This window comes from Sycon ciliatum, chromosome 4, assembly GCF_964019385.1.
Source record: "Sycon ciliatum chromosome 4, ocSycCili1.1, whole genome shotgun sequence".
NCBI lineage: Eukaryota > Metazoa > Porifera > Calcarea > Leucosolenida > Sycettidae > Sycon > Sycon ciliatum.
In genome coordinates, this window is record NC_088646.1 from 18,092,780 (window position 1) to 18,120,506 (window position 27,727).

A 27,727-nucleotide genomic window follows, 5' to 3' on the forward strand; every position below is an offset into this window, starting at 1 on the left:
ACACACACACACACACACACACACACACACACACACACACACACACACACACGCGCACACTCACAGACACACAGACACACACACACACGGCCGGGTTTGTACTTTACTGTCTTCATGCTGTATGCACTATCAGCATGTTGTGCGTCTGATATGAGCTGTTTTGAGAAATAGATTAGACATGAGCAACAACACAGTACTGTAAGACCAGTAATGTTAGCGAACATTTAATTTGCCGGTTTTGAGACAGAATTCGTTAGAATTTCACCTCACTAACCCACAAAATCCAGAGATCGCTAAATTGGCGTTAAAATACCTGGTCTTTCAGACACCTGTAGAAGTAAAACACAGGGATGAGCACAATACCAACCATGATATGTCCAGGATGGAGTTGGAGAACAAGTCGTGAAGCACAACAAGCGGCCGCCGATAGCATGTCAGCTGTGTACAGGTCCAAACATACGCACGTGTGTACACACCCACCCACAGCACGCAGAGGTAGACAAGATCGGAAACACTTTGTTAACAGAAAGCCGGCGTTAAGTTAGTGATGCTACACAAGCTACAAAGCTCAATACACTCTGCTAGCAATTAGTTGAACATGGAGAGTGCCTTTTAGAATACACTGTACTATTAGCCATTCTCTATCAACTACTAATACATGCTTGGAAAAGACTTACCCAGATAGACAAGGTACGATCTCGACTACCAACAGCACAGCACGTATACTGCAAGAAGAGCACACAGAACAACAATACACACTCATAATTCAACCATGCCATGCAACACAGTGTGCAAAAATGCAATGCATTTTTGGATCCGGAAAACTGGTTTACCGAAATTTTCGCGCTACCGAACCGTTGATTTTTGGGAAATACTGAAAATTCGCGGTTTTACAGTAGTTATATCCGTATTCCCAGTCATCAAGGTTCAATTTACTTGAATTTAGTCTTGGCTCTAATGCATTCTTATCATGATAAAAGAACTTTCTCGTGTCTGCTCAGGCCGGCTGAGTTTCCTCGTGCAACAGTTGTGCTGAGTTTGAGATGCTCACAAAGTCCTATGCAGAGTTTGTTCATGCACTGTAAAGGCAGAAATTTTCAGTGGTGTAATATTTCGGTATTCTCCAAAAATCGGCGGTTTGGTTGTAGCGTACCTGTCCGCATATTCTTGTGCTGCATTATGTCATGATGCACGTTCCACGCTCCCGTTGCCGCATACGGGAGTGAGGCTACATATTTGTACATGTACGGTACAACCTTTCTTGCGCCAGCCGTCTCCTTCTATGACCATTCCTTGCTGAGAAAAAGTAGTTCGTTCTCTCATGGTCTGCTGACCGCCATTGCTGGCCATTCATCATCCTTTTTCCCCTTTCCTGTTTGTAATTATAATGTAATAATGTGGTAGCTTAATCGTAGTGTGGTGTGGAGGCTGAACGCGGACTTAGGCTACGGACGTCGCAGAACACGTGGTGTTTTAGGAGCACCAGACATCTAATTTTCCTAAACGGTGGAGAGAAATTTTCGGTTAACTCGTTTTCCAGGTAAGCGTACTAGTACTGGTACTGACACTTTCGGTGGGTTTTATTTTCGGTAAAAAAATTCGGCATCGAAGTTACCGAAAATAAAACACCGCCAAAAATGTCTGTTTGTTCTTGTGCGGTGATCTGTTTTCAAGCATCGTCCACACTGCTCTTACTGGGAATACACTCTTAAAGGCTCATTTTCTGTCTTCACTGCATAAGATTTCGTGGAATTTGTGGAACAAATCTGTTCAAAAGTGAACTGATCCCCACACTCACAGTATGTAGAAAACAGAGAGCTTTAAAGACCACCAAACCAGGGAAACACGGCCATGGTAACAACGAGACAGCACAACCTTACCGTGCCACCATCTCGCTTCAGCAGCTTTGGACAGAATGACTGCATAGAAACAACACGAAACGGCAACATAACAAAAGTACAATGATGAGAGAGATGCACGTGACAGTTAGTTACTGCAGTAGCAAATACATGTACACGTAGCAAAAAAAAAACACATGCATACATGCACACATACTGTACGGATGCAAGCGCCCAACCACCCACGCACACATACACACAAGCATACATGGACGCACGCACACATGCACACAGACACACACAGACACACAGACACACACTCACACACACACACCAACACACACACAACAAGGACAGTGCACTCACCACAACTTCTACAGCTTTGCGATGGCCGACAAAGTCCATGCACGCTTTCCAACTGCCCCTCTCCACAATCTTGGCAACAGGGCCATCATTGTTCAAAGCGTGTGTGGACACAACATACTGTCCGTCTGGGGACCACCTTCAACAAACAGAGACAATGAATATGGGGAGACATGAGAATGTAAGTTCAATCCACAAATGAACACTTCAATGGTACGTGTATAATCAATAGGCATATGAAACAACAGTACACAGTAGAATGTGTTGTAACTAGTTACAAGCAATGCAGGTACACTGTACTAGTAAGATTGTAAGTAACAATAGAATCTCTCCATATTGGCCTATATTCCTTGGCCACCGGAAGGTGAAATAAATAAACGAGAGAGCTTGGAAGCTCAGGGCCCTACGCTATGCTTTTTTGCCTTGATAACCTAGACAAAAAAAAGCATAGGGATGTTATAAATTCTTTAAAAAATTCCTTTTTTTTAAGACATAACCTGGGATTCGAACCCGCACTATCGCGCCCTGCATGCATCCCCCGGTCTTTAAAAAATTCCTTTTTTTAAGACATAACCTGGGATTCGAACCCGCACTATCGCGCCCTGCATGCACTTTTCTTCTTCTTTTTCTTTTACCTCGAATGGTTCTTTACCATCTGTATCACAATTTGTGGGTTCAGCAATACAGGATGTGACCAGTAAGTAACAGTAGAATGTGTTGTACAAGCAATGTAGGTACTAGTAACAGTAGAGTATGTTCTCAACCTACCCCAAGCGAAGGACATGTGTTACAGCACCGACCTAGACGTACGCGTGCACACGCACGCACGCACACACACACATGCACACACACACACACACACACACACACACACACACACACACACACACACACACACACACACACACACATGCACACACACACACACACACACACACACACACACACACACACACACACACACACACACACACACACACACACACACATGCACACACGCACGCACACACACACACACACACACACGCACGCACACACACACACACACACACACGCACATGCACACACACACACACACACACATCCATGAGCAACAAACAGAACAGGGAAAGAAAGCCATCAGGAAGAGAGTACAATAAGAGCTCAACACCAGTACAGAGGAATTTCGGCGAAGGCAACATAGTCATGAGCACCACTTTGTGATACGGTATACACATAGACACCTGCAAGCACCTGCAAGTACATGTATATGACTGCATATTCGTAACACTTACTTTGTCAAAAGGACCACGGATAGAAGATTCTTCTTTCCAGTCCGATGTTCTCCACACGCGAAGAGATTTATCATCAGACTTTACAAGAATGCACACAGAACAGCAGCTAGAGTTAAACAACCACAGTAGAAAAACAACCAAGAATTGGACGATCTGAAATCACTTTCTTTTTTAAATTGCTGAAGTTACCTGTAATGGGGGCCTGGGGCCGAGGGTGGCTGGCTGAGCTCTGCGCAATATACACGTACATTGTTATTGGCAGTACAAGCATGGGACTGCATGGGACTGCATGCACCTACGCATGCATCGACGAGCGTTTGACAAGTCACAAATCGAATTTTATTCAACTCCCATTTGGAACGAACCTAGTCGAACGTTCTAAAATTCGTTTCGCCCCTAATAGTAAATTTAGTAATGTTCGACAACATCGATGATGATAATGATGATGACAATGGCGACGATGATAACAACAACAGCAGCAGCAGCAGCAACAGCAACAGCAACAGTAGCAGCAACAACAACAACAACAACAACAACAACAACAACAACAACAACAACAACAACAACAACAGCAGCAGCAGCAGCAGCAGCAGCAAGAACAGCAGCAGCAGCAGCAGCAACAACAACAGCAGTAGCAGCAGCAGCAGCAGCAGCAACACCAACGTACCTGGGATATCGCGTACACTACAGTACACATGCTCCTGTTGCCCATGCATGCGCTACATCTTATCAGAGTTGCACTGTATCTTGTATCAATTCATGAAAACAAACCTGCCATCCCACATACAGTAAAACCTGTGACTAACGACCACCCATTGCGGCCACAGAAAGCAGTCTTTAGCGGCAGGTGGTCCTTAGTCAGAGGTTTGCACCGCACAACCATTATATGACTGTGAGATTGTCCGTGCCTGGCGAAGTGGTCTGTAGTGCCAGGCTGGTCGCTAGTCACGGTGGTCTTTAGTTACAGGTTTTACTGTACTTGTAGTGGGAGGTGATGGTCATTAAAAGCATTCAAAAGCAATACCATACAAGAGATATGACTCATATGAGCCAACAGCCCCCCCCCCCCCCCCCAGAAATTATGCACATACACGTTCTACTTATCAGGACTCAGCATCAGCAAAACACTCCCACAGACATTCTTACCTGCGATGCGAGGTACTTGCCGATAGGATCCCAAGAAACACCTTTCACCATACCAGTGTGATTGCTAATTGTAGCCTTCACCTCTGAAAACACACACACATACACATAAATACAACACACACACACACACACACACACACACACACACACACACACACACACACACACACACACACACACACACACACACACACACACACACACACACACACACACACACACACACACACACACACACACACACACACACACACACACACACACACACACACACACACACACACACACACACACACACACACACACACACACACACACACACACACACACACACACACACACACACATGCACAGACACAGACAGACAGACAAACAGACACAGACATAGATGCAGACACAGATACACACACACACACACACACACACACACACACACACACACACACACACACGCACACGCACACGCACACGCACACACACACACGCACACACACACACGCACACGCACACATACACAGATTCTATTTTGATTCAGCCCAAGATCCTCACTGGCCATCACCAGGAATGACCTTTCAAGCTAAAACTATATCAACGACATGAGGCAATGGCCTCAGAAATTACACGCTCTTATGTACCAAGCATGAGTACATGAACGTACACACATTTCGCATAGAAAGTGATAGTGGGTGTAGAGTAGACAAACAGCGAGACTGACACGACAGCAAACTAACCAGGAGTCGAGGAGAAACTGTCGACGTTCCATATGACGATGGTGTTGTCCACGCTGCTGGTGGCCAAGTAACTGTCATCGGGAGACCAAGCCAAGTCCAGGACGTCTGCATACAGACAGCAGCAGGACAGAGCACAACGAGAGACAATCTCTTCTCCAGCAAACGTTCTAAACGTTTCACACAGACCATACCCTGACCATGAAATGGAGAGCGTTAGAGTGAGCAGTTGTTCTGCTGACTGCTTGGGATACTACACACTGTACAGTACTGCTCAATGGTATCCGATCCCATGAGTTTAAAGGCAGTTTGCGACAGTTAGCGCCATGTTGGATTTCCGAATTTTTTTCTGGAAAATAATTTAGGAGTCATCTCAAAAAGGTTTCATGCAGTGTGCCGACCAGCTCAATCGATGCCTTTCGGAGTGGAATAATGGGACGCGATCGCGCGCGATCAAATAAGTTTAAACTCGTGCTTGAGTCGAGACAAGTTGAGTTGAAGTTTAAAATGATTTTGAGGAAGAAGCTCAGCCACTAGTGCACTGGAGGACTGGTTTTGACATTGGCGGCTTTTGGATAGCTTGGTTCTCCTGCTGACGTGTCGTGGAGATGAAGACGCGGCAGAGCAATCCGTCACCCACAACTCGGCCTCGCATTTTGCGTACTGGTCGATTCAAGAAGTCGAGGAGGGGACGTTTCGCCTAAGTCAAAACGATCGATCGAGTTCCTGAAAAACGGAAAGGGCGATCTCCGACACCAACGCCATTGGATTAGACTCCTGCGAAGAGGTCGTTCAGTGTCCCTCTTCATGGTCCACGGATTGTTCATCTCAGGTCTCTGGCTGTGGAGTTGTCTGCGCACTGGTGTTGAGCAGTTATTGTACTGTCACTTGATATTGCCAAAATTTGTATAAACCATACGGTTCAATACACACTTTTCCTTACACACAATTGCAATGCACCCTGCAAATTATACTCATTTGCAATACTGATAGACCTTCAGTCCGCAATTGCTACTTGACCTCATGTTTAGATTTTCTCGCACCCTGCTCGAGACGATAATACTCGCGTGCATGTGGTTCATTCCTACAGGTCAACAATATAGTATACACTAGATTACAACATTACACAACATTTTTTACCACAAGCCTCTCTTGGTGCTACCAGCGTTTTAGCACCAGCTTGTATAGAAAATTTGACCAGAAGTGGTTCGCTATAAATTGCGTTCTTTTGATTCACACTCCTCACTCTGATGATCCATTTTTTTGGTGAAACCGGTCAGTTGTGTGAAAACACACCCGTAATCAAATATGTGCTCTGTACTGTGTCGGTGGATTTGCATGACCAATTAGGTTATGTTTGACCAATTAGATTATGTTTGACCAATTAGATATGTTTGACCAATTAGATTATGTTTGACCAATTAGATTATGTTTGACCAATTAGATTATGTTTCTCCCGCACCACCCTCAGTACGTCCTATAAAATATGACTAAGACTCTCGGCATTTCGAAGGGTACCAAGCGCCGACGGCCTGAAGACCACTCTGCTGAAGATGATGACCCTGAAGAAGACGACACCTCTCCAAAAGAGAACACTGAAGCCACTGAAGCCATTGCAGCCGATGAAGAAGCCGACGTCGACCCTCCTCATTCAATCATGTCTGGCACTGATGCCCTGCCATCGACAGAAGTTGAGCGGTACGCAAATTCAATTGTGAATCGATTGTTTACTAGCCGAAAGGTCATATGCGAAGAAGAGATTAAACTATCCACCTGGTCGTTAGCATTGACTACTGAGAATTTTCCTGAATTTCTAAGAAAGAAATTTGTGAAAGAATCACCTGCTGCAGCATTAATCAAATCGGTCGAGTTTGCTTCTACCCAAGTTGACACGCATACCGATAAGCCAGCTAACGCAAATGGTCTGCTTCAGAAATGTCACGAGGATTTCAAATTGCTATTAGAAACTCTCAACGATAATCCGGATACAGGAGATATGGCCAATCTTAATATGAACTGCTTCAAATTCCTTGTGGCCGTAAGAACATCGAATGATATTACGCGTAGTCATGAAGGTCTCAGGTCTCTGGCTGTGGGGTTGTCTGCGTGCCAGAATCCTGGATGTGGCAAACCTCTTGCTCTCATTGATTGCGTTCAAGAGAAGAGATATAGCCTGGGCAGCGTATTTATCATTCCGTGTCAGCAGTCTGAGATGGAGAATTATGTAGATACTGATAGCCGTGTAACTGCTCAACACCCTGGCCCCCGTGCTTTCACAAGCAACACCAAAGCTGCTTTCAAGTTTGGGTAAGTGTGGTTTTTCAATCAGTCAGATGCTCCAACCATGCAGCTGTCTCCGTCAACACCGACGAAGTATTGGCGGAGACTGCAAGAGGGCTTTGATGTGCCAGATACACAGTATCCAGTATTCTAGTTCTTCAGGAAGTACAACTGTTGTTTCTGAACCTGTGCTTCATGCCACTGATGTCCCCCTCCCATCACTGTGTCAGAGCCTGCTGTTGATAACAACAATGATCCCAACTTAACAGTTGGTTTGAGAGTCTCCTATGACTGTGGCTGGGCAAAGCGCGGCAGGGCCGTGAACTCACTCACAGGTGTTGGTGACAACATCGGCACAGAAACTGGCAAGGTCATTGGCTACGCCAAGAAGAACAAGCGGTGCATCACCCGTGATGTTGCCCAACGACTTGCCCCTCCCATCACTGTGTCAGAGCCTGCTGTTGATAACAACAATGATCCCAACTTAACAGTTGGTTTGAGAGTCTCCTATAATGACTGTCGCTGGGTAAAGCGTGGCAGGGCCATGAATTCGCTCACAGGTGTTGGTGTCAACATCGGCACAGAAACTGGCAAGGTCATTGGCTACGCCACGAAGAACAAGCGGTGCATCACCCGTGATGTTGCCCAACGACTTGGCCGGCCAGCTAGCAAACATGACTGCCGCTGTAATCATACAGGTAAAGGTTTTCCTATTCCCTGACACACATAATAATTGTGCTAAATGAATACACTTCTGGCATGCGTCCAGCAATATGCTTCTGTAAGTAACCCCCTGTGGCACAGTGCTACACTTCAAGTCTTGTGTCGCGCACCATAACACCATCACTTCAGTCAGCATGTGGACACGTTCTACCACACATAGTTGAAGAACAAGAGGACTAATGTTGTCTGTTTCGCTCCAACATGTCAGCTTTCATTGTAGTTTGATATGGAGCTGTGGTTTCTAAACGCTATCACAGCTACATGTTACGATGTATCATAACCAAGTATCAACACGAGCGTGAAATCATGAAGAAAAAGTACCTAACGATGATGCGTGCACCCAGGGTTTTTCGGCAAATTCACTATTTCAACTACTCCATCCTTATTTTTCTGACAGCCAAGGGCTCTATAAAGTTTATGCAACACCTAACAGCCAAATATCCAATAAGTTACGACCAAAGCAGCAGCAGAGAAGTACGAGCAATATCCAACATACCGTATGTCAGCGCCTTTAACATGGCCTTATATTCGAAACACCACTGCTTTCCTAGCTATTTTAGATGCAAAATGACTCACCCACTACGCCATGCCATCAAAGTCAAAGTCCACACAGAAATTTCAATCCAAATCCACTTGTTCACCCTTCCTGCTCGGCTGTAAGTTTGTTAGTATAGTACTTATTCCTTCATTTTACACAACATACTTCAAATGTCATTAATTTATGACGCCCTGGCTATATAACTGAGACTGGTTTTATAATCGATTATACCTCCATGGCTGCGGACATACGGTACGCGAATTTAGCAAATTTAGCATAATTTTGAAATTTGTTTGGATTTTTTCCAGAATATGCCAGGTGACCCCTATTTTCACCCCGTGGTAGACCTGTTACAACCCACTTATAGGAAGTAGTCGAAGTATCCACATATGGGGCAAACTCACAAAGTTGCAAAAATATCCAAAGTTTTTGCGTCTTTTTGTTCTTCTCCAGGACATGGACGACCTAGACCCCATTGTCGACAAAAGTGTACATTTTTTGGTGTTGATATCATCTTAGGCTGTGATCGTTTCGTCGGATCCGGATCAAGATCCAGATCCCAGATCCGCTGGATCCCTCAGAATCAACCGATTAGATTTGGAACACACTGCTACCGTGACTATGCCAAGGTAGAAAAACCACGGTCGAAAGTTACTCCAGGTTCGTACTAAGTCGTACTCAGATCATCCGCATGGTATGCTGCAAAGCTTTTCCACGCGTACGTGAACTAAATGCGTATAACAATGATTGTTACCCCCCACACACGTGCAACCGTCATGCTTGGCAAAAATGAATCCGTTGGATCCAGTCAACCCTGCTCCCGGGGCAGGGTTGCGCGGATCCAAACCCGAGGGATCTGGATCGGGATTCGACCAATTGATCACTGCAGATCCAGTGGATCCGATGGACCTGGATCTGGATCCGACCAAACGATCACGGCCATAGTCAATACCTCGAACAGTCCGTATCATGTTTATGTCATATTTTCTGTCCTAACTGATGTTATGGACGATTTCTCATCATTTTTGGGAGTTTGCGTTATTTTGTGTTAGGCCGAGTAAAAAAAATTACTAGATGATCGTCCTTTTTTTTGGAAAAATCGGGGAGGGCGGGAGGATTTTATTTTTATTTTTTTACTTTTTACCCTCTCATGCACACAGTGTACACAACAACATCAAGGTTTTTTTTCTCTTTTTTTCTTTTTTTTTCTTTTTTTCTTTTTCTTTCTTCAGCAGATCGATACTGACGTTGTGATATACTAGTAGTATGTGGTCCATATAGTAAAGAAAGTATTAAACAAAGCGTGCACATGTTTCCTGCATCCGCGATCGGTAAAAAACCAACGATTTCGGCAAAAACTCACGATTTAAAAAATAAAATATTTCTTGGGGCGCTGACAAAAACTGGGGCGGACGGGGACGATCATCTAGCTTTTTTTTTTACTTGGCCTTATCAAGGGAAATTGTGTTTTCGGCACGACCTATTTGGGCAATTGAAAAACTGATGTTACATAGCGAAAATAAAAGACTGTACCTATGCAAACCTGTTGAAACTAGATTTGGGTCTAGCTGTCCCGAACTACCGTAAGCACGTGCCGGGCGCCGTGCAGAACAGACCTGCGAACACTGGGATGTGAAATTGTCCAGGGCACGAACTAGACTCACAAGATCGGATTTCATTGAGCAGCACAGTAGTATCACAATTTTGAAAGAGAGTCAGTCACAAATCAGAACACCCCAGCTAGCATACCGTACCTCCACCGTGTCGTCGCAGAATGTGGGCACAACTCCAGATCTCGGCTTGGTTGCCTCTCCCACTACGGAGAGAACATCAGCATACGGAAAGCGCGCGCGCGCGCACACACACACACACACACACACACACACACACACACGTGCACGCACGCACACACACACACATACAAAACCCATAGTAATGTACCCACTGCTTGCAGATAGGATAAAACACCCCTTGTACAAGCATGTACAAGCATTGTACAAGCATGTATTTGTTGGTGCAGATCACAATTGCACAACCGTACGGAACTAAGATTGGGCTTGCTGTGATCCACACCAGAATCTCTATCGGCCGGGTGAAATAATCCTTGCAGTACGGGAGATTTACTGCAAGAACTTTGGAAATCGGCCGCACGCCAACCAACAAGATTGAACGTTGCTATAATGGACAGAACTCTATTACATTGCAGTACTATTTCCGGAAGGAAGCAGAGAGAAAAAGCAGCATGCCACAAGGAGAGCATGTGCACTCATGAGCCCTCGCTTTGCGTTGTCTTGCTCCGTGTGTTGGAAGTTCCTGGCCAACAGTGGGTCTACAGTGTTCGTTCATGAGCGGCCGGTTTTCCGTTATGTTGGCCCCGTGGACCGTGGAAGCTCCCCATCGCCTGCGCCTCATAGCAAATCTCCACGGAACCCGTGCGCTGGCACGGGGCACCGAAGCCACTCGTCATCCGTCACCACGTGACTTAGTAAATAGAACAGTGTACACATTACACAATCTGTGCATGCTGTGACCAACGCCTGGCAGCCAGAGTAGGCAGTATGATAGCTGTACACGCCAGCCGCGCTAAATTCCAACTGCTAGCACTAACCTGAAATTCCAGATCATGACATCATTATCATCCGAGCCCGATGCAAGGTACTTCCCCTTGTTCGACCAGCGCACACAGTTTACACATGCTGCAAAAAAAAACATGAAACAGAGAGAGCTTATGGTACATGTGGCTTGTTATTTTATTCAGGGGTTTTGTACATGTGCAAGGGATGTGCAAGGAATGGATCACTACGCATTAGTTTTCACACATGGTCAGAAAAAGGATATATGGCATGACAACGTTTCAGGTAATAAGCACAAAGAAGAATGTCCATCCAATCACCAAGTATGTTCAACCAACAGCCACAGGGACATGGTTGAACAGCACAGTGATCAGAACGAGAAATTCTATTGGCCGGGTGAAATAGTCCCTGCAGCACAGAGGAAATCACTGCAGGAACTTTGGAAATCGGCCACAACACCAACAAGCATAAACTAGATAGAAAAAAGTTTTTGTCACTGCAGAGCTAGATTCGAACCAGAAATCAGAAACATGGCAAGCCAAGTTCATATACCAATACACTAACCAGGACCTTATGAATAATGCCACCAAAACTGCACCTTGAGCTAACAATGAATATCACATAACCCTATGCAGGATACCGGTACTGTAATTTCACAATTTTCGGTGTACTTTTATTTTTGGTACTTTCGGTGCGTCTGTTTCATACCTAAAATTTCAATACACCAAACAAACACTAACACACATAATCCAATAGGGAACTGCTTCTCTGTACCTACAATTTCTGTTCACCTAACCTGGTCTTTAGCCCTCATACCGAAAATATTGAGCACCTAAAATTTCTGACATTAGAGTAAACACATAGCACCAAACCAAACATACACAAGTGGTTGGTCATGGAACACAGGAGCTTGGGCACTTTCTGGTCATTCTCAGACTTTGCCGAGACGACCGGCTGCATGTTCCACACGGCCACATAGCCGGAGTCATTTCCTGCAAGAAGAGATACATGTACACAGCACCCAGGGACAGTGCAACATACACATGAACACACACACACACATGAACACATGCATCAAGAAATAAGAAAACAACATGATTGTGATCGGCAGAGTACTATAACGTTAGTAGCCGCTCGCAATACTACTTACTAGTAGAATACTGTACAAAACACCATAAAGTCGTATATCCGTATGCCCCATGCCATCACCAGCGCACGTTCACCACTTGTACACATATCAGCATAGCATGTCCCAAACAGGTGCACGTGTATGCATACAGACCCCCCCCCCCCATACACACAGAAGCACGGGCATGCGCGCACACACGCACACTGTCTGATTAGGCTTTCCCTCTCAAGCACACCAGGCAGTAAGCGGGGACCTAAAGCGTAGGACTCGGCACGTAAATCTGTGCATTGTGCTGCATGTGAGGTGCTCTAACATACTCTGAAGTAAGATGGGAGGAAATGTTAGAATAGCTACGATTCGAAAGTGATGGCGCTACACATGTTGTTGTTCAAATGGTGTTGTTGTTGTTGTTGTTGTTGTACAAGTACCAACTTCTTAAAGGACACGTTTCGTTAGCAACACAATAATGCAGAAGATATCAATGCACAGGGCAAGTGGGAGCCACCAGAATGCATTGAACGCATGTAGCATGGCCTTAACACTCATACATGTACTTCTGAGAGGAAACAGTTGCTGTCGTATTTAAATAATTAAAACATTCATTTCGACAATTTCAAATTCCAAATGACACCACAATATTCTGTGCTAGCATGTCATCTTACCCTGGCCTCCAGTGGCAAATCTGGAGCCATCAGGATGAATATGTACGGAAAATACTGGCTTGCCTAAGTGGAAGTACACGAACACAAAGTGTGACCCAGATGTTCAGTACTCTTTTGATAGTTCAATTCATACAGGTGAAAAGTATCCAAACGTTTACCATCATGCGACACCCAGGTAGGCTTCAGCAGCTTCATTGCGTAACATGCGGCGATAGGATTCTGATAAAGGCACAACCACTGGTCACACAACAATCACTGAAGTACAGGCGAATATTTGTACTACTCGGATCATTTTACATTTCGAGAATTGACTTCGGTCGGAGCTATTTCTACTCGTACTCGGGGGTTTGATTTTGAGCCTTTGACACATCCACGCGCACGGCACGGACGCCACACGTACACGCATGCACATCTAAAAATTAATTAATCGGCACATATGTACAAAATCCTGGTGCAGACGTCAGTTTTTAGTACTGTGACATCACCCTGCTTTTTCAAACTTTTTTCTAAAATTAATATTAATTTTTGTGAACGAATCGTGGATTTTACCTGTCGCTTGTATTGGAAATGATTTGAGTACTCGTAGATCTACGAGAGTCGTTGCTGTTTGCATGGTTTGTGCGAGGGTTTCGTGATGTTGATCTCACGGGATCAGGAATCTTCAGGATGCCAACCCAGGCCAGGGAGCGTACAGGGTAGGGCTGGCTAGCTCCCTGCACCTGTACCTGGTCAACCCGAAAGCTTTTTACATGTCCGCACATGCGAACAGCCTCTGTTGACCGTGGTTGACGACTCTCTTTGTATTTTGGCAGAATAATAGTACTGTACTGTAGACGCTAGATATTATTGCAGCTAGATCATAATAGACCTATCAAGAATCCGTATTACTAGTACAGTGTAGCAAGAGTACCGGTCTTTGTACTCTTGAGAGTCTTGCGCAAACATGACAAGATTTCGTAACCAGGGCCTCAGAGTCAGACAGAAGGGAGCCGTGAAAAGTCAAAACTCATCAAAAGGCTGTACAGTGTGTAGCTGTCTCGATGGACAGGTCCTTTTATCCTTGGACAACAAAGGACACACAAAACACCTGTCAAGTACAGTGTCAACTGCGGACCTGGTTGGCAATGATGCTGCATAGTGCATACTGCATGCATTCAGCGCCTGTGTATGTTTGTACTATACTACTGTAGTGCATGCAAGTGTTGGCAAAAAACACCGTACATTTCAAAGTTTGGAGTTGCGCAAATGCACTTTTCACTATTGAAGAGGACACGACACATTTTGGGGTTCACTCCGCGCCCGAGTCGTGGATCTGCGTGTAAAAACCAAAAACCTTTCACAATTTTCAGTACAGTGCATTTGTGTTTCTTCTCTTCCATAAAAGTTACCTTAGCTTTGTGTGTTGAGAGCTTGCTTGCACGAGACAATGGCGACCCTTACGTCTACTGGCACCTGGTTGAGCGATGAGCAAAAGCAAGCTCTTCGTCAGACCGCAGAAGCCATCGTGGCTGATGGCAAGGGCATTCTTGCTGCAGATGAGAGTGTTGGAACCATGGGAAAGCGTCTCTCTCAAGTAAACCTGGAAAACACCGATGACAATCGTCGCAAATTCCGTCAGCTGCTCTTCACTTCGGACAAAGAAATCGGAAAATACCTTGGTGGATGCATTCTTTTCCACGAGACCCTCTACCAGAAGGCTGACGATGGCACTCCATTTGTGAAACTGTTGAACGACCTTGGAATCATTCCTGGCATCAAGGTTGACAAAGGTGTTGTGCCTCTGGCTGGTACACAGGGCGAGAGTACGACCCAGGGTATGGACGACCTTGGCAAGCGTTGTGCCCAGTACTACGCCGATGGATGCCGCTTTGCCAAGTGGCGTTGTGTGCTGAAGATCGGTGAGCACCAGCCCAGTCCTCTGGCTATTCTGGAGAACGCCAATGTGCTGGCACGCTACGCCAGCACGTGCCAGCAGAACGGCATCGTGCCCATTGTTGAGCCGGAAGTGCTGATGGACGGAGCTCACAACCTTGCCCGATGCCAGGCGGTGACCGAAAAGGTGCTGGCTGCCACCTACAAGGCGCTGAGTGATCACAATGTGTACCTGGAGGGTACCCTCCTCAAGCCAAACATGTGCCTGCCCGGTCAGGGCTGCGAGGAGAAGTCCACTGCAGAGCAGATCGGCGAGGCCACAGTCACGACATTCCGTCGCACTCTGCCTGCTGCCGTTCCCGGCGTGACCTTCCTCTCCGGTGGCCAGTCCGAAGAGGAGGCATCGATCAACCTGAACGCTATCAACGTGTACGCCAACAAGTGCGCCGAGAAGAGGCCATGGAAGCTGAGCTTCTCCTACGGCCGTGCCCTCCAGTACAGCACCATCATGGCGTGGCAGGGCAAGGACGAGAACATCAAGGCCGCTCAGGACGTCCTGCTCAACCGTGCAAAGGCTAACTGGGCGGCATCCCAGGCCAAATTCGCTGCCTCCGGAGCAGGCGCAGCCCAGGACAGCCTCTTCGTTGCCAACCACCAGTATTAGACCCAAATATCTCTTTACCTCATCATTATGATTGCGTTTCACACCGCCTGGTCACCATGGCGATTGCCATGTTTCCACTGATTTCAATGCTACTGTTTTCAATATCACTTCTATGCATGTTTCAACCAAGTTTTTGACGATTTCCGTATTACGATGTAGCTCTGTTTTAATTTCACTCGTAGATAGCTCCGAGCGATTATCATTATGATTCTAGTTATCCTCATCCATGTGGTCAGAAATACTTTCTTCTCCATATATCTCTGGACTTGCTTGGACTCGTCACAGCGTAGTTCTGACATCGATCTTACGGAGTTGTGCCAATGTAGCGGGGGGGGGGGGGGGGGGTGGGGGGGGGGGGAAGAGTTGTTTTTGGTCATGTACTTGGTGACTATTTCCGTAGTTGATCTGCTGCAACACACAGTCAGGGATTTAAAGAAAAGAAAAAACAATCACTCAGTGACTCTGTATGCCCAATGATACCGTCTTATAGTCAATGGTGGGAGCGATCGTAGACATTTCTACAAATTTGTGTAGGCAGGGAATCCCTGCTTGTCTGTCCCCATGAATTGAATACTTCACTGTTCAGAATCTATGGGTGACAGGCTAGTAAGCAGTCTACCGGTATGCAGTACCGAAGAGGCAATGATCCTCAGCTCTTCAAGTACATCATGCTGTTGCAGTGTTGGTACAGCATTCTCATTTCCTAATGTCTCATGCATGCTCAGCTGCTACATCCAAAAGCCAGGGATACCAGAAGCACATCTTCACATTATTGACAGAAGACTTTCAATAGATGGCGTGGCGAGCAACAGGTCAGATTTAGCCGCAACTCTGGCCGCCAGAGGTGTAGGTACGATGTACAGAAAACAATGATCATAAATATCATGAATGATTCACTAGAACAGTTGTAGCGGCGCGTCTTCTTCTCAAGGCTGTGAAAAGAATGAGCCTGTACAGCACCGCATGTACACGATGGGCCAGTGCGTTCTAGCAGTGCAGCTTTATATACAACAGCAGCAGCAGCAGCAGAAATACGTTCAGCAGTGTCAGCTTGTATGTACATGTCACATTGCACCGCAATAAAACACTTCAAAGAGAAGTGCTGCTGTACAAGGAGAGTCATACATATGGGAGAGAGGGATATGAGCATATGACACAAGCAAGTGAAGTTCCATTCCAAAACATAGCAAACAACACATCTAACTCATAGTCGGTAGAAAAAATAAAATAAATAATATTGAAAACGAGACGATCTTTTTCAGGGATAAATTCCTAGGGTAAAATAAAAGAGATAGAGAGATAGATAGATAGAGAGAGATAGAGAGAGAGAGAGAGAGAGAGAGAGAGAGAGAGAGAGAGAGAGAGAGAGAGAGAGAGAGAGAGAGAGAGAGAGAGAGAGCTGCCTATTGCTCAAGTACTAGTTGTGTGCATATGGTTCTACAAAAGGTTAGAGTAGCAATCTATGAAAAAAAAACGGGCGCCTGCAGGGAACTAAAACCTAAGCGGGAGAGACAGATAAAGAGAGAGAGAGAGAGAGAGAGAGAGAGAGAGAGAGAGAGAGAGAGAGAGAGAAAGAGAGAGGGAGGGAGAGAGAGAGAGAGAGAGAGAGAGAGAGAGAGAGAGAGAGAGAGAGAGAGAGAGAGAGAGAGAGAGAAAGAGAAAGAGAAAGAGAGAGAGAGAGAGAGAGAGAGAGAGAGAGAGAGAGAGAGAGAAAGAAAAAGAGAGAGAGAGAGAGAGAGAGAGAGAGAGAGGCAATAAGAAGCATCTTGATGTATTACAGGCCGCTTCTCTTTCTGTGCTAAGCCTTGGTTGGGTCAGACGGGAGATCTCCACACTGTAATTAGGACATGTACTTCATGGTTAGCTCATAGGCTAAGAATAGGGCTCCATTGGCAGGGAAAGACCGAATTACTGTCGGCATCAGTCCCCTGTACAGAGCACTGACTCCTGAAAGTGGAATACACACAATAAACATCACAAGTCAGCAAGACATACTAGAACAGCAAAGAAAATGAGATGCCAGAGATCTCAAACAGGCAATGCCACCCACAGCCATCACTTGTAACAACCACACAGGTCAATTCAGGGAATGTTGAATCACATCCTGGCATCATTACTAGAGAGTAGATGGGAGACTTATCGCCGACGTTCAACATAGAACATACGGTAGCTATATCACTGACCTTCATTTCTCAGAATAGTCCTGAAGCCGGTAAGGAAGGACACAGAGCGAACACCGCTGGCATCCACCTGAGGGGACAACGCGTACAAACACACAGCCAAAGTATGATAGCTAGCCTTCTGCCGGCATTCTCAAGGTCAACACCCGAGAGCAGCACACGGCTGGATTGCAAGAACGACAGCACGTGCATCAAGCCATCAACGAAACACCCTCCAAAGGAGGCAAGACAAAACTATCGCAAGAACTGCCACGGTCAAGTCAGCTAACCTGCTGTCGACTTTTGACAACGTCAGCTGGGAAAGTGCCAATCCAGAAGCAGGCTCCGCCACAGCCCCCGGCCAGAACTACGACCAGTGGATCTGCAAGTCACACAAACAAGAGACCATAGCAAATCCAGCGTGTACGTGGAATCGAGTGGTTTTACATCTCCAGGTCACATGACCATACGGGACGTTTTACATCTACAGGTCACATGACCATACAGGGCGTTTTACATCTACAGGTCACATGACCATACAGGACGTTTTACATCTACGGGTCACATGACCATACGGGACAGCCATGTTGGTTCCACCGTCCACACACCATGATCATGTTCCACACAAATCCAGTCACATGACACAGATGTGAAATGGGATAATTCACTCTTCAGATGGCTAGTGAGGATAAGTGGAATGTGCACATTATTTTTAAATAAACATGTCCTAAACGCAAATACAATACATGGCATAATTGATCAGTCAGAAAGGATCATGAAGAGTAGGAGAGGAGAGATGGAGAATGAGATTGAGAAAGAGAGAGTCCAAGCAAGAGATCGGCAGAATCACTCTCATCCATAGCAACAAGAGAACGCCAACAATGTCCAGGCAATAGGCCTAGAGCCTCTGGGTAATCCTTAAAAGTACAATACCGGTAAATACAAAATACAAATAGCTTCACTACTCACGCTTATCATCTCGGTTCGTGCTCAGAAAACGGCGCGTCATCTCGTATCCGCCAAAGAAGAAGAAGTAGCCTGGGATCTCACGAACCCACGTGCTTGTCAAGCCCCGATACAAGCCGGTGATGCCTTCCTCCTTGACCAGCTTTCCTATGATACTTGCCATAGTGCTAGACAAGAAACCCAGGACAACACACACACACACACACACACACACACACACACACACACACACACACACACACACACACACACACACACACACACACACACACACACATGACACAATGCATGTTGGGAAAAAGAATAAGTAGGCTCGACCAGAGCAGATATCATTTTAAAGGGGAAGTCCGGTGAAAAATTTAAATTTCAGGGTTGGTAGAGTTTCGGCCGCTGAGTCGAATGGTGTTGGTCCCACGTGTCTCCGACAAAGCGTTCTCGAGATATTCCCGTTTGAAAAACTGAGTTTCGGGGGCTGCGCCATGACGTCATGCGGCCGCGCCACACCCTCCGCAACGTCATAGCGTGCAGCTACATGTAGGTCAAAAGGAGTGCGTGAAAGCAATAGTGTCAGTGCTATTTCAAATGATTTGGCGACCCATAGATTAGTGGCCTAAGTAGGTGGTGCAAGCGACTCCGAAGACGTAACTCCTTGTGAGAGTGAGGATGCAGCCATGGCTGACCTTCATGAGTTCGGTCTGGGGCTGAGAACCTCGGTATTCAGCTGAAGAAATGGCCGCGCGGGCCGGTCAAGAGTGAGCGCTACTGAGTTTCCGACTGATGAAGAAGCAGCAGCTATTGCAGACGAGGCTGATATAATTATCAGATCGCTGGAGAGCTGAGTCGCCAAAATGGAGAAGAGTGATGCGAGTGCTCTAAATGTTATTCCATACCGATTCGCTTAGACTCCAGTAGCCTGCCACATGGTGATGTTTTGGTGTGAACTTGGCATATTTCGGACTACTCAATTGGAGAACAGTGCAGGCTCTTTGAACCACGGGCACGACTCTTCGCTTGCAACGCTACGGGATCTGAAAGTTCTAGGTCCGGGAGCTGTTCGCTGTTTTGTCACTTGTCACGGTTGTGCACTCATCGCTGTAGCATAAAATAATGAGGCGGGACTGGAGCGGAAAACTAAAATTTTCTTTCTCAAAGCACAACCACCGGCATCGGCAAGGAGAAACGCTCGTTCTCTGACTACTGTACGACTGATACGAGTGTAGTACATGACAAGTCCGTTTGTTGACTAGTTTTCTGAGTCTTGTGACTCGAGTCTTGTTGTACCTACCCCAGCACGGCAGTGCGGGAGTAGTTCCGTGTGTGATGAGTTTGTTGACTACATGTGATATACTACTACAGCTAGCATGCACGCAACGCATTGCATGCCTACGGAAAAAGTTCAACTCGGAAACGGCTAAAATACGGTATAACCTCGAGGTTTACCGAGCTGAAAATCACAGGGTACGTAGTGGTTGTAACACTGAATCGAATGGTCTTGGTCCGAAGAAGCTGCGACAAACGGTTCCCCAATCGAACGCGCTCCGAATATGGCCGTTTTGTACACATCTAGATGGCGTGGCTACCTGGCTACACGCTGTGACGTCATCACCTGGATTTGGGTGAGGCGCGCTCAAATTCGCACATGTTCGATTGGGCGTATCTGACGAACCATAGGCCGCAGCCTCCTCGGACAAAGACCATTCGACTCAGCGCCCCGAACTCTACGGACTGTGAAATTTAAATTTTTCACCGGACTTCCCCTTTAAATAATACGACGAGAGGCATAGAGTGAAGTTGGAGATCAATACGGTTGCGCTAGGCGAAATCCAACCCAAAGTGCAAAGCTGAGATCCTGCACTTGTAGTTCCCATTACATCACTGTACTTGTCTATGTGTACGTTCAGCAGCATTCGTGCCACTTCCATGGGGTCAGAGGCAGTGAAAGGCGCAGTAAAGTCCCTTGACAATAGTACTGCTCAGTACTCGCCAGAGGCACTGAACCAGATAAGGGCAGTGTGGATAATGAAGGCTCATCAGTGAATCACCACTATCACTATCACTGTATCAGCGCATCTAGGCAGCATGGTGCAATGATTATGTCAGCTGCTACATGTATGCCATACTGCACTACTAGTCAAGCACAGCAGTCAGCACTATCACTGATTGCCACTGTCACTGGGACCTGATTGCCACTCCAAGCACTAATCAGGCTTGCTGTGTGCATGCATGGCTGGCTCATGCCTAGTATCTGGCAGGCATGCAGGCACATAGATAGCATGCCAGGACACACTGCCATTCATAAGTTACTAGTAGCAGGTCATGTGACTGACACTGTCACTCTTCTTGCCTCCAGGACATAAAAACACTCATTAAAGCCGCAAACTCCAACCCAAATGCCGGTTCTCTACGTGATTTCTCTGCGTTTCACGTAGAGCAGAGCCTCGCTATTGTCCAGAGTTTACTTCCCATAAATAAATATTTTCTGACCTGAACCCGAAATAAAATTTCTACTACTTCGAAGTAAGTCAAACACAGGTGCAACAAACTTTGTTATTTGTTGTGACTCCGAGTTCCACCCGTGACCTCCATAAAAGAAAGTAAAAGAAAAAAGATCAGCAGACACCAGTCCTACCCGGGGCTGATCTATAAGTAAAGACTATAAGCGCTAAAGACAAGGATCTCTAGTCAGCTGTAGCACAGTAGTTATGTTCAATGTAGTTAGACTGGCCCGCACAGGCTGCAGCCACATCATGGCTGCCACCATGGTACATCTTGCAGCAAAAACGATGCAGACTGAACAACCTGTTGCTCATCCGCAGTCATGCACCATACTCCATAGGCTATATTCATGGCACTGGCCCACAGCATCAGCACACATTCCATGGTGTCATCTAGCCTGTCACTACACTCAGTCACATGCCCCTCAGCACAGAAGCCCATGACATCCCAGAGCAACCTAGCTTGTCAGAACACACATCCACTCTCTTCATTCCAGTTATACTATAGCTGGCCGCTTGATTGCATGACCTAGGAAGGAAAACACAAGGTGATAATTTTTTAATGCTGTCTTGGTGCCAAGCAGCGCTGTGTGCCATACCACATTCTTTCCCCCTTGTATGCAAGATTAATGACTGGTCACAATCACTGGTTCTTGCCCCCCCCCCCCCCCCCCCACCCACCCACCCCTCTGACTATGTACTGCATGTACCATCCATATTTGCCGAGTCACAGCCAAAACCGGGCACACTGTTATATTGGTAGCCCAAAAACATGAAGTCACCCTCTACGGCCATACAGCTACCAGCTGATGGATACATTATAAAATTAAAATATCTAATGGACTCACCTGTGCCGCTTGCCAAGGGCGAGCTCGTGCTGTGCTTGCTGTCTGCATTTGATCAGCTCCAGCGGGCTCACCACCAGTGCTGAGAAAGCGGCTGATAGAGCGCCCGCACATGCGTTCTGCATCACGGACAGGTCTTCACAGCTCTGTGTGCCGGACATGGAGCGGATGAATTCGCGGCTCTGCCCATACAGCAGGAACAGTACGGCATTCTCTCCGATGTTCGAAACAAATGACGACGTTGAGCCGGCATACAGCGCGCGAAAGCCTTCCATGCGAACAGTCTTTGTCAAGCACTGCACAACTCCAGCATGAACCTCTGGGAATGTCTGCATCTTCACCTTGACAGTGTCAAATGGCTGCCCAGCTAACACGCATGCAGCCCCTCCAGCAGCTCCTGCCAGTGTGCTTTTGAAGGCATTGAAAAGACAACTGTATCCAGGTAGAAGGCTGGTCGGTGGCAGAAGGGAACCACTGTCGGGTTGAGTGTTCACTTCCATTTCCAAAAATATATATTATTACGATGAGATACTCAAAACAAACACTATCCAGTCCAGATGGCGAGGACAATAGAATATGCTGCTGTCGACTGTCGTTTCAACTTGAACTCCACACCGCTATACTACATACGGCAAAGACATGGCTGCTCTAATGCAGTTTGAGATATCACTAACAGAATTTCCATTGTGACAGCCTCCATCAGAGGGGGCGAAATACACGTGTAAGTACTGATTACTAGCCAAGCACTGACAGCACAGCTAGCTTCTGATCCTCCGCATTGATTTGACGAACTGTGACCAAGTCCAAGACCACGTCAAAGTATTAGAGCAGTGGCCTACTCACGCAAACAGCACTGCACTTGAAGCAACAAAGAAAGAAACCGGTCTGTTGCCCGTATTCAGTCAACGTTTGATTCAAACGCATACGCATACGCAGCTTCTAGATTCTCAACATCCAAATAATTTTCAACAAAATGCAACAACGTTTACGTCTTTGCCTTGGCTTTGGAAAAAAATGTTGCACTCGTGATCAGCCAGATATGGCCACCCTAAGCTGGGTGCGTTGTGCAGCGCGCTGCGGTGAGTTCGGTAGTCGATGTTACAGTGCAGAGCGCCAGAGCTTGGCTATTCTTGCTGGTCCCGATCTCGTCTTCCCCACTGACCCCAGGGCCCAGTAGCAGTCTCGGATCCAATACTTTACGAGATCACTGACTACTTTGTAGCCGTTTTGTCGCAGATTCACTTCCACGCTACACACTCCAAATGACCAATGCCGAGGCAGAAATAAGTAATACTAATAGTTGTACATGTAAGGGCGAACTAATGTTACTTCAACAAGAAGCAATCTAATTTCTGCCTAAGCAACAGCAGTTGCTGATTCTCAGCCCACAACATCAGGAACTACAATGTTTAGAAGCAGGCCAGCTAGCCAGGTCAAGCCTCAAGGCCGGCCATTCCGAGCTGCTGAAAACTAACGGAATGTCAATCACTGAATCAGACAGCGTGCAAGCAGATGTTTTTCTTTCCTTTTCCCGCCATCTCCATCGTCACGAATCAGTGCACGGTACAATTATTATGACTGCACTGTACGTAGATCTACGTGCACGTGCGCGATCGATCTACATGCATGTGCATGTGCACGATGCGTGTAAATCACGTGCTATTTGCATGCACATGATGTTCAAGCGCGCGCGCGCATGCAGTGCAGACATGGCAGCTATGCCGCTGCATATCCCGTCGCCGGACGTCGACGTCCCCGGCTGGCCCGGCCCGAGCTAGCTCGGTCTTTCAGTTGCAGTAGCGACTACGACTCAACGCTGACAACAGTACAATCATCCTGATATCATACATGCAGGGCCCTGCACTGGGCCTGCACTGCAGCCTGGTTACATGTATGGAGTCGTATTGCCATTGCCCGGCATTGGCATTGCCATTGCGGCATTGGTCTCTTCGCCGCAAATCAAAATAATTCTCAATCAAATTTTCGGCCAGGAGCCATCATCAGGATTGAGGAGAAAAACAAGTGAGGTGGACCTATCAGGCAACACAAAGACTAAGTGGAACGAAACTACACCATACTTGATAAAATCATGCAGTGCACCACTGCACCCAGGCTTTCGGCACAGGCACACACACACACATACCCATGCACATGCCAAAACACTGAGACGCACACTCATACTCACACTCGCACCAACACTCACACAAGCTCACACTCCAAATCACACCCACACACATACAGTGGTGGTCAAAAGTTTTGACCCACCATGCAGATTTTTCGAATTCTGAAGGTTTGTGCTGTAAGCTACTAAATTTTTGGTCGAGGACCTCTGAATCAGGCTGAATAGTGAAGTAGAAATGAAAAATGCTGAAAGACGGAGTCATCTGGGGACTACTGTGGTCAAGTATATGTAAAAGGCGGGTCAAAACTTATGGCCAACGCCCGCACTATCATAAACCGCCAACAGGATACACGGAATAGTGTGATTTCTAAAAAGTATTCAACTAAACTAAAGTCTAGAAGTCAGTCCTGGCCTATTCCAGATACATCCACCACTTTGTAACCCCTCCCTTGGCCTTGATGATCGCTTGCATACGCTGCCGCATTGAATTGACGATCTTCTTGCGCTCGTGAGGAGAAATCAACTTCTATGCCTCCCGGCACACTCGCCACAGCTCATACTGGTTTCTGGGGGTGATTTCAACATCGTGCTGCTTCAGCCCAGCAATTTTGCAGAGATTCTCAGTTGGATTGAGGTCAGGTGGCTGCAGGGGCCATGTCAGGACGGTGATGCCGTTCACCGTCCGCCGCGCCTCCGTTCTGTTTGCGGAGCGTTTGCGGCCATAAGACACCACCCACACCACCCACAAGCTGCATCATGCTCAGCAACATCATGTTTTCGGATGATGCGAGGTACTGGTCCGCATTCATCGTATCCATCACCCGGCAAATGCGCGCTACGCCGTTGCTGGCCATGGCTCCCATACATTGATATTGCCGTCGCGGCGCTTCACAGTTTTGCGGGTACATGTGCCAGCCAGAGCCTATCCTGTCCACCTCCTGACGTAAACTGCATCACCAGAGCCCTTGAGGTTGATTTTAGACTCATCAGTCCACAGAATTTACCACCAGTCATCACTGCTCCAGTCCTTGTGCGTCTATACAAATTTAAGGCGTTTTGCCTTATTCACAGCACTGATGAAGGGCCATTTGATGGCCATACAGCCACGAAGGCCTGCTCTCTGCAACTTGCGTCTCACAGAACGCACAGAAATCGCGTTATCACCGTCGCTCACCATCTCAGCTCGCAGGCAGTGATGGATTTGAGGCGATTCTCCATTGACTTCATGATATGGTGGCGATCTTGTCTTGCACTGGTCTCTCTTGGTCGGTCTGATCGAGGTGAAATGTAGTCAATTTTTGTTTCCTGACAATTCTACGTATCGTAGGATTACTCAAATCCAACAGAGGAGCGATACCACGCCAAAAGAGACCGTCAACACTCAGCTTCACGACCATTTCCCTCACATCCTTGCTAATCTGACCTCGGTTCACTATCCTGGCTGAAAATACCATCTCCGTCGTCAAAATAATCAAGTTTGATATCGCAAACTCTCAAAGTGAGAAGTCAAGTGTTGATTTTCAACTTTCCCGGCACGTGCATCAGCCTGACAACTTTTTTGAAACCGTACGGTACGGTAGAGCAAAATTTGGTCACGTGGCCATAAGTTTTGACCCACCCAAATGTATCGTGATCCATCACAAATCTCAGTTGACAACGGATTCTTTCAAATTTTAGTGTCCTTGCCAAGTTTCAATCGGCTTTGGCCTCAAAGAAGTCAAAAACGGCGTGTTTAGGAGCCAGGCTGAGCTGTACTGACGATTCCATGGGGTGGGTCAAAACTTTTGGCCACCACTGTACATGTACATGAAAAAGAATACTACCAATGTGCCTGAAAACAAGGTGGGAATACCGTAGTGGTAGGACTATGACAAACAAAAAAAGGAGAGATGAGATTCCGTCGCCAAACTGCACTTACGCTACAACATTGTGCTGAACTTTATTATAACACTGGCGTGAACAAGCACACATGACAACAGGACAGGACAGTGGCAACAGTAACAATGATCATCATCCAACTTTTCACATTGCCAATTAATTAATTGTCAAGCAACATCCAACCACGATCACGGTTCACCTTAGGATGGCGTCTGGAGATGACGTGGATTGCCTCCCTTATCCGGATATCCGCCGGTTCACGTATGACACTTCCGTTGCGACCGGTCGACCCTGAATTATTACTAGTTCATACCAGGGAGTAGTGTATTGTACTACTCCCTTGTTCATACTGATAGAAATGCTACAGCAGAACTTAGAAGCCATAGCAACTTACTTGTGCTGGAATTGCACAACAGCTTGCAAAGCTGAAGAATTGACTGCACTATTCAGCCTGGTCTACACCGCACAACCGTTTGAAGTGGTGCGTTTTCCAAATGACGGCCAGTGAATCCCTACTTTTTTGGTCACATGCACACACGTGTCATGTCGAGTGCCGAGCCACTGCCACACGGGTCATGTGGGACAGGGTATATTGGCTGGGGTCGGAACAGAGATCAGGCGGGAGCTGGTCCCACAGGACTGCGCCGATGAACTGTATGGTCGCAGGACCGGGCCAAAATGGGACTTGTAGAAGGTGATGTGCTGCTCCCCGAGTTCCAACCTTCAGGAAGAAGCTGGCGAAGAGGAAGCTAGCTTGGGAAAACAGACAACAGCGGACAAAAACGAGGAACGCTTGATGTTAAACATGTCCTCCAGAGTGGCGAGGCGGAGGTGTTGAAAGATCGGGCTTGTGCACGACCACGGTGACAGACCGAAGAAGCCGCGGATAGCGCACTTCGTTAGCCGTGGCAGGGGCACCATGGTGGTTGGTTGGTATTATTATTGTATTGTACTTCGCCACAATGAACAGGCATTGCTGCCTTCTTGCCTGCGCAAGTGCATTGTCCAGGCTCCCACAAAATGACGAAGAAAGGAAAGAAACATTGCAGAAGGGTGTGGAGCATGCAAACTGATAAGAGAAAATCATACTCTCATGTAATATTTAATATTACATGAGAGTATGAAGCATGCATGATACTTCGAAGTAAGAGACAGAGAGAGAGCCCTCGCTGTCTCTCTCTCTCCCCCCGTCCCTCCCTCTCTCCATCCGGCGTTATTATCCCTCCCTTTAGGCCAAGTAAAAAAAAAAGCTAGATGATCGTCCCCGTCCGCCCCAGTTTTTGTCAGCGCCCCAAGAAATATTTTATTTTTTAAATCGTGAGTTTTTGCCGAAATCGTTGTTTTTTTACCGATCGCGGATGCAGGAAACATGTGCACGCTTTGTTTAATACTTTCTTTACTATATGGACCACATACTACTAGTATATCACAACGTCAGTATCGATCTGCTGAAGAAAGAAAAAGAAAAAAAG

At 46.6% G+C, this 27,727-nt stretch overlaps 3 protein-coding genes across 4 annotated transcripts in view; 1 reads left to right on the plus strand and 2 right to left on the minus strand.

The window, feature by feature from the left end:
• LOC135814789 (protein HIRA-like) overlaps nt 1-13,608 on the minus strand; it is a 36,979-nt gene extending 23,371 nt beyond the window's left edge. For both annotated transcript variants that reach the window (XM_065327962.1, XM_065327961.1), the window contains exons 1-13: nt 13,413-13,608; nt 13,255-13,317; nt 12,345-12,455; nt 11,499-11,586; nt 10,645-10,706; nt 5,353-5,457; nt 4,622-4,704; nt 3,476-3,553; nt 2,970-3,001; nt 2,205-2,340; nt 1,881-1,919; nt 678-725; nt 368-438 (exon numbers count right to left, since the gene is read on the minus strand). In XM_065327962.1, coding sequence (XP_065184034.1) covers nt 368-438; nt 678-725; nt 1,881-1,919; nt 2,205-2,340; nt 2,970-3,001; nt 3,476-3,553; nt 4,622-4,704; nt 5,353-5,457; nt 10,645-10,706; nt 11,499-11,586; nt 12,345-12,455; nt 13,255-13,317; nt 13,413-13,449 — 953 coding nt within the window. In that variant the 5' untranslated portion in view covers nt 13,450-13,608. The remainder of the gene's footprint in view (nt 1-367; nt 439-677; nt 726-1,880; nt 1,920-2,204; nt 2,341-2,969; nt 3,002-3,475; nt 3,554-4,621; nt 4,705-5,352; nt 5,458-10,644; nt 10,707-11,498; nt 11,587-12,344; nt 12,456-13,254; nt 13,318-13,412) is intronic.
• A 923-nt stretch (nt 13,609-14,531) lies between these two features.
• On the plus strand, nt 14,532-16,079 carry LOC135814791 (fructose-bisphosphate aldolase C-like). The gene has a single exon (XM_065327964.1). The coding sequence runs from the start codon at nt 14,681-14,683 to the stop codon at nt 15,788-15,790; it is 1,110 nt and encodes a 369-aa protein (XP_065184036.1). The 5' UTR covers nt 14,532-14,680; the 3' UTR covers nt 15,791-16,079.
• A 459-nt stretch (nt 16,080-16,538) lies between these two features.
• Nucleotides 16,539-23,765, minus strand: LOC135814792 (mitochondrial ornithine transporter 1-like). Its single transcript, XM_065327966.1, has 5 exons — nt 22,259-23,765; nt 18,919-19,082; nt 18,240-18,331; nt 17,974-18,040; nt 16,539-17,737 (listed from the first exon to the last, which is right to left on the minus strand). The coding sequence occupies exons 1-5, from the start codon at nt 22,753-22,755 to the stop codon at nt 17,631-17,633; spliced, it is 927 nt and encodes a 308-aa protein (XP_065184038.1). The 5' UTR covers nt 22,756-23,765; the 3' UTR covers nt 16,539-17,630.
• Nucleotides 23,766-27,727: the final 3,962 nt, after the last annotated feature.

Bases quoted from the DNA above. Each gene is read 5' to 3' on its own strand.
- LOC135814791 (XM_065327964.1), top strand. From the start codon at position 14,681: ATGGCGACCCTTACGTCTACTGGCACCTGGTTGAGCGATGAGCAAAAG.
- LOC135814792 (XM_065327966.1), bottom strand. From the start codon at position 22,755: ATGGAAGTGAACACTCAACCCGACAGTGGTTCCCTTCTGCCACCGACC. The intron at 19,083-22,258 runs GTGAGTCCATTA...TTTCTTGTCTAG, and splicing joins GCCCTTGGCAAGCGGCACAG to CACTATGGCAAGTATCATAG. The intron at 18,041-18,239 runs GTTAGCTGACTT...TTGTCCCCTCAG, and splicing joins TTGTCAAAAGTCGACAGCAG to GTGGATGCCAGCGGTGTTCG.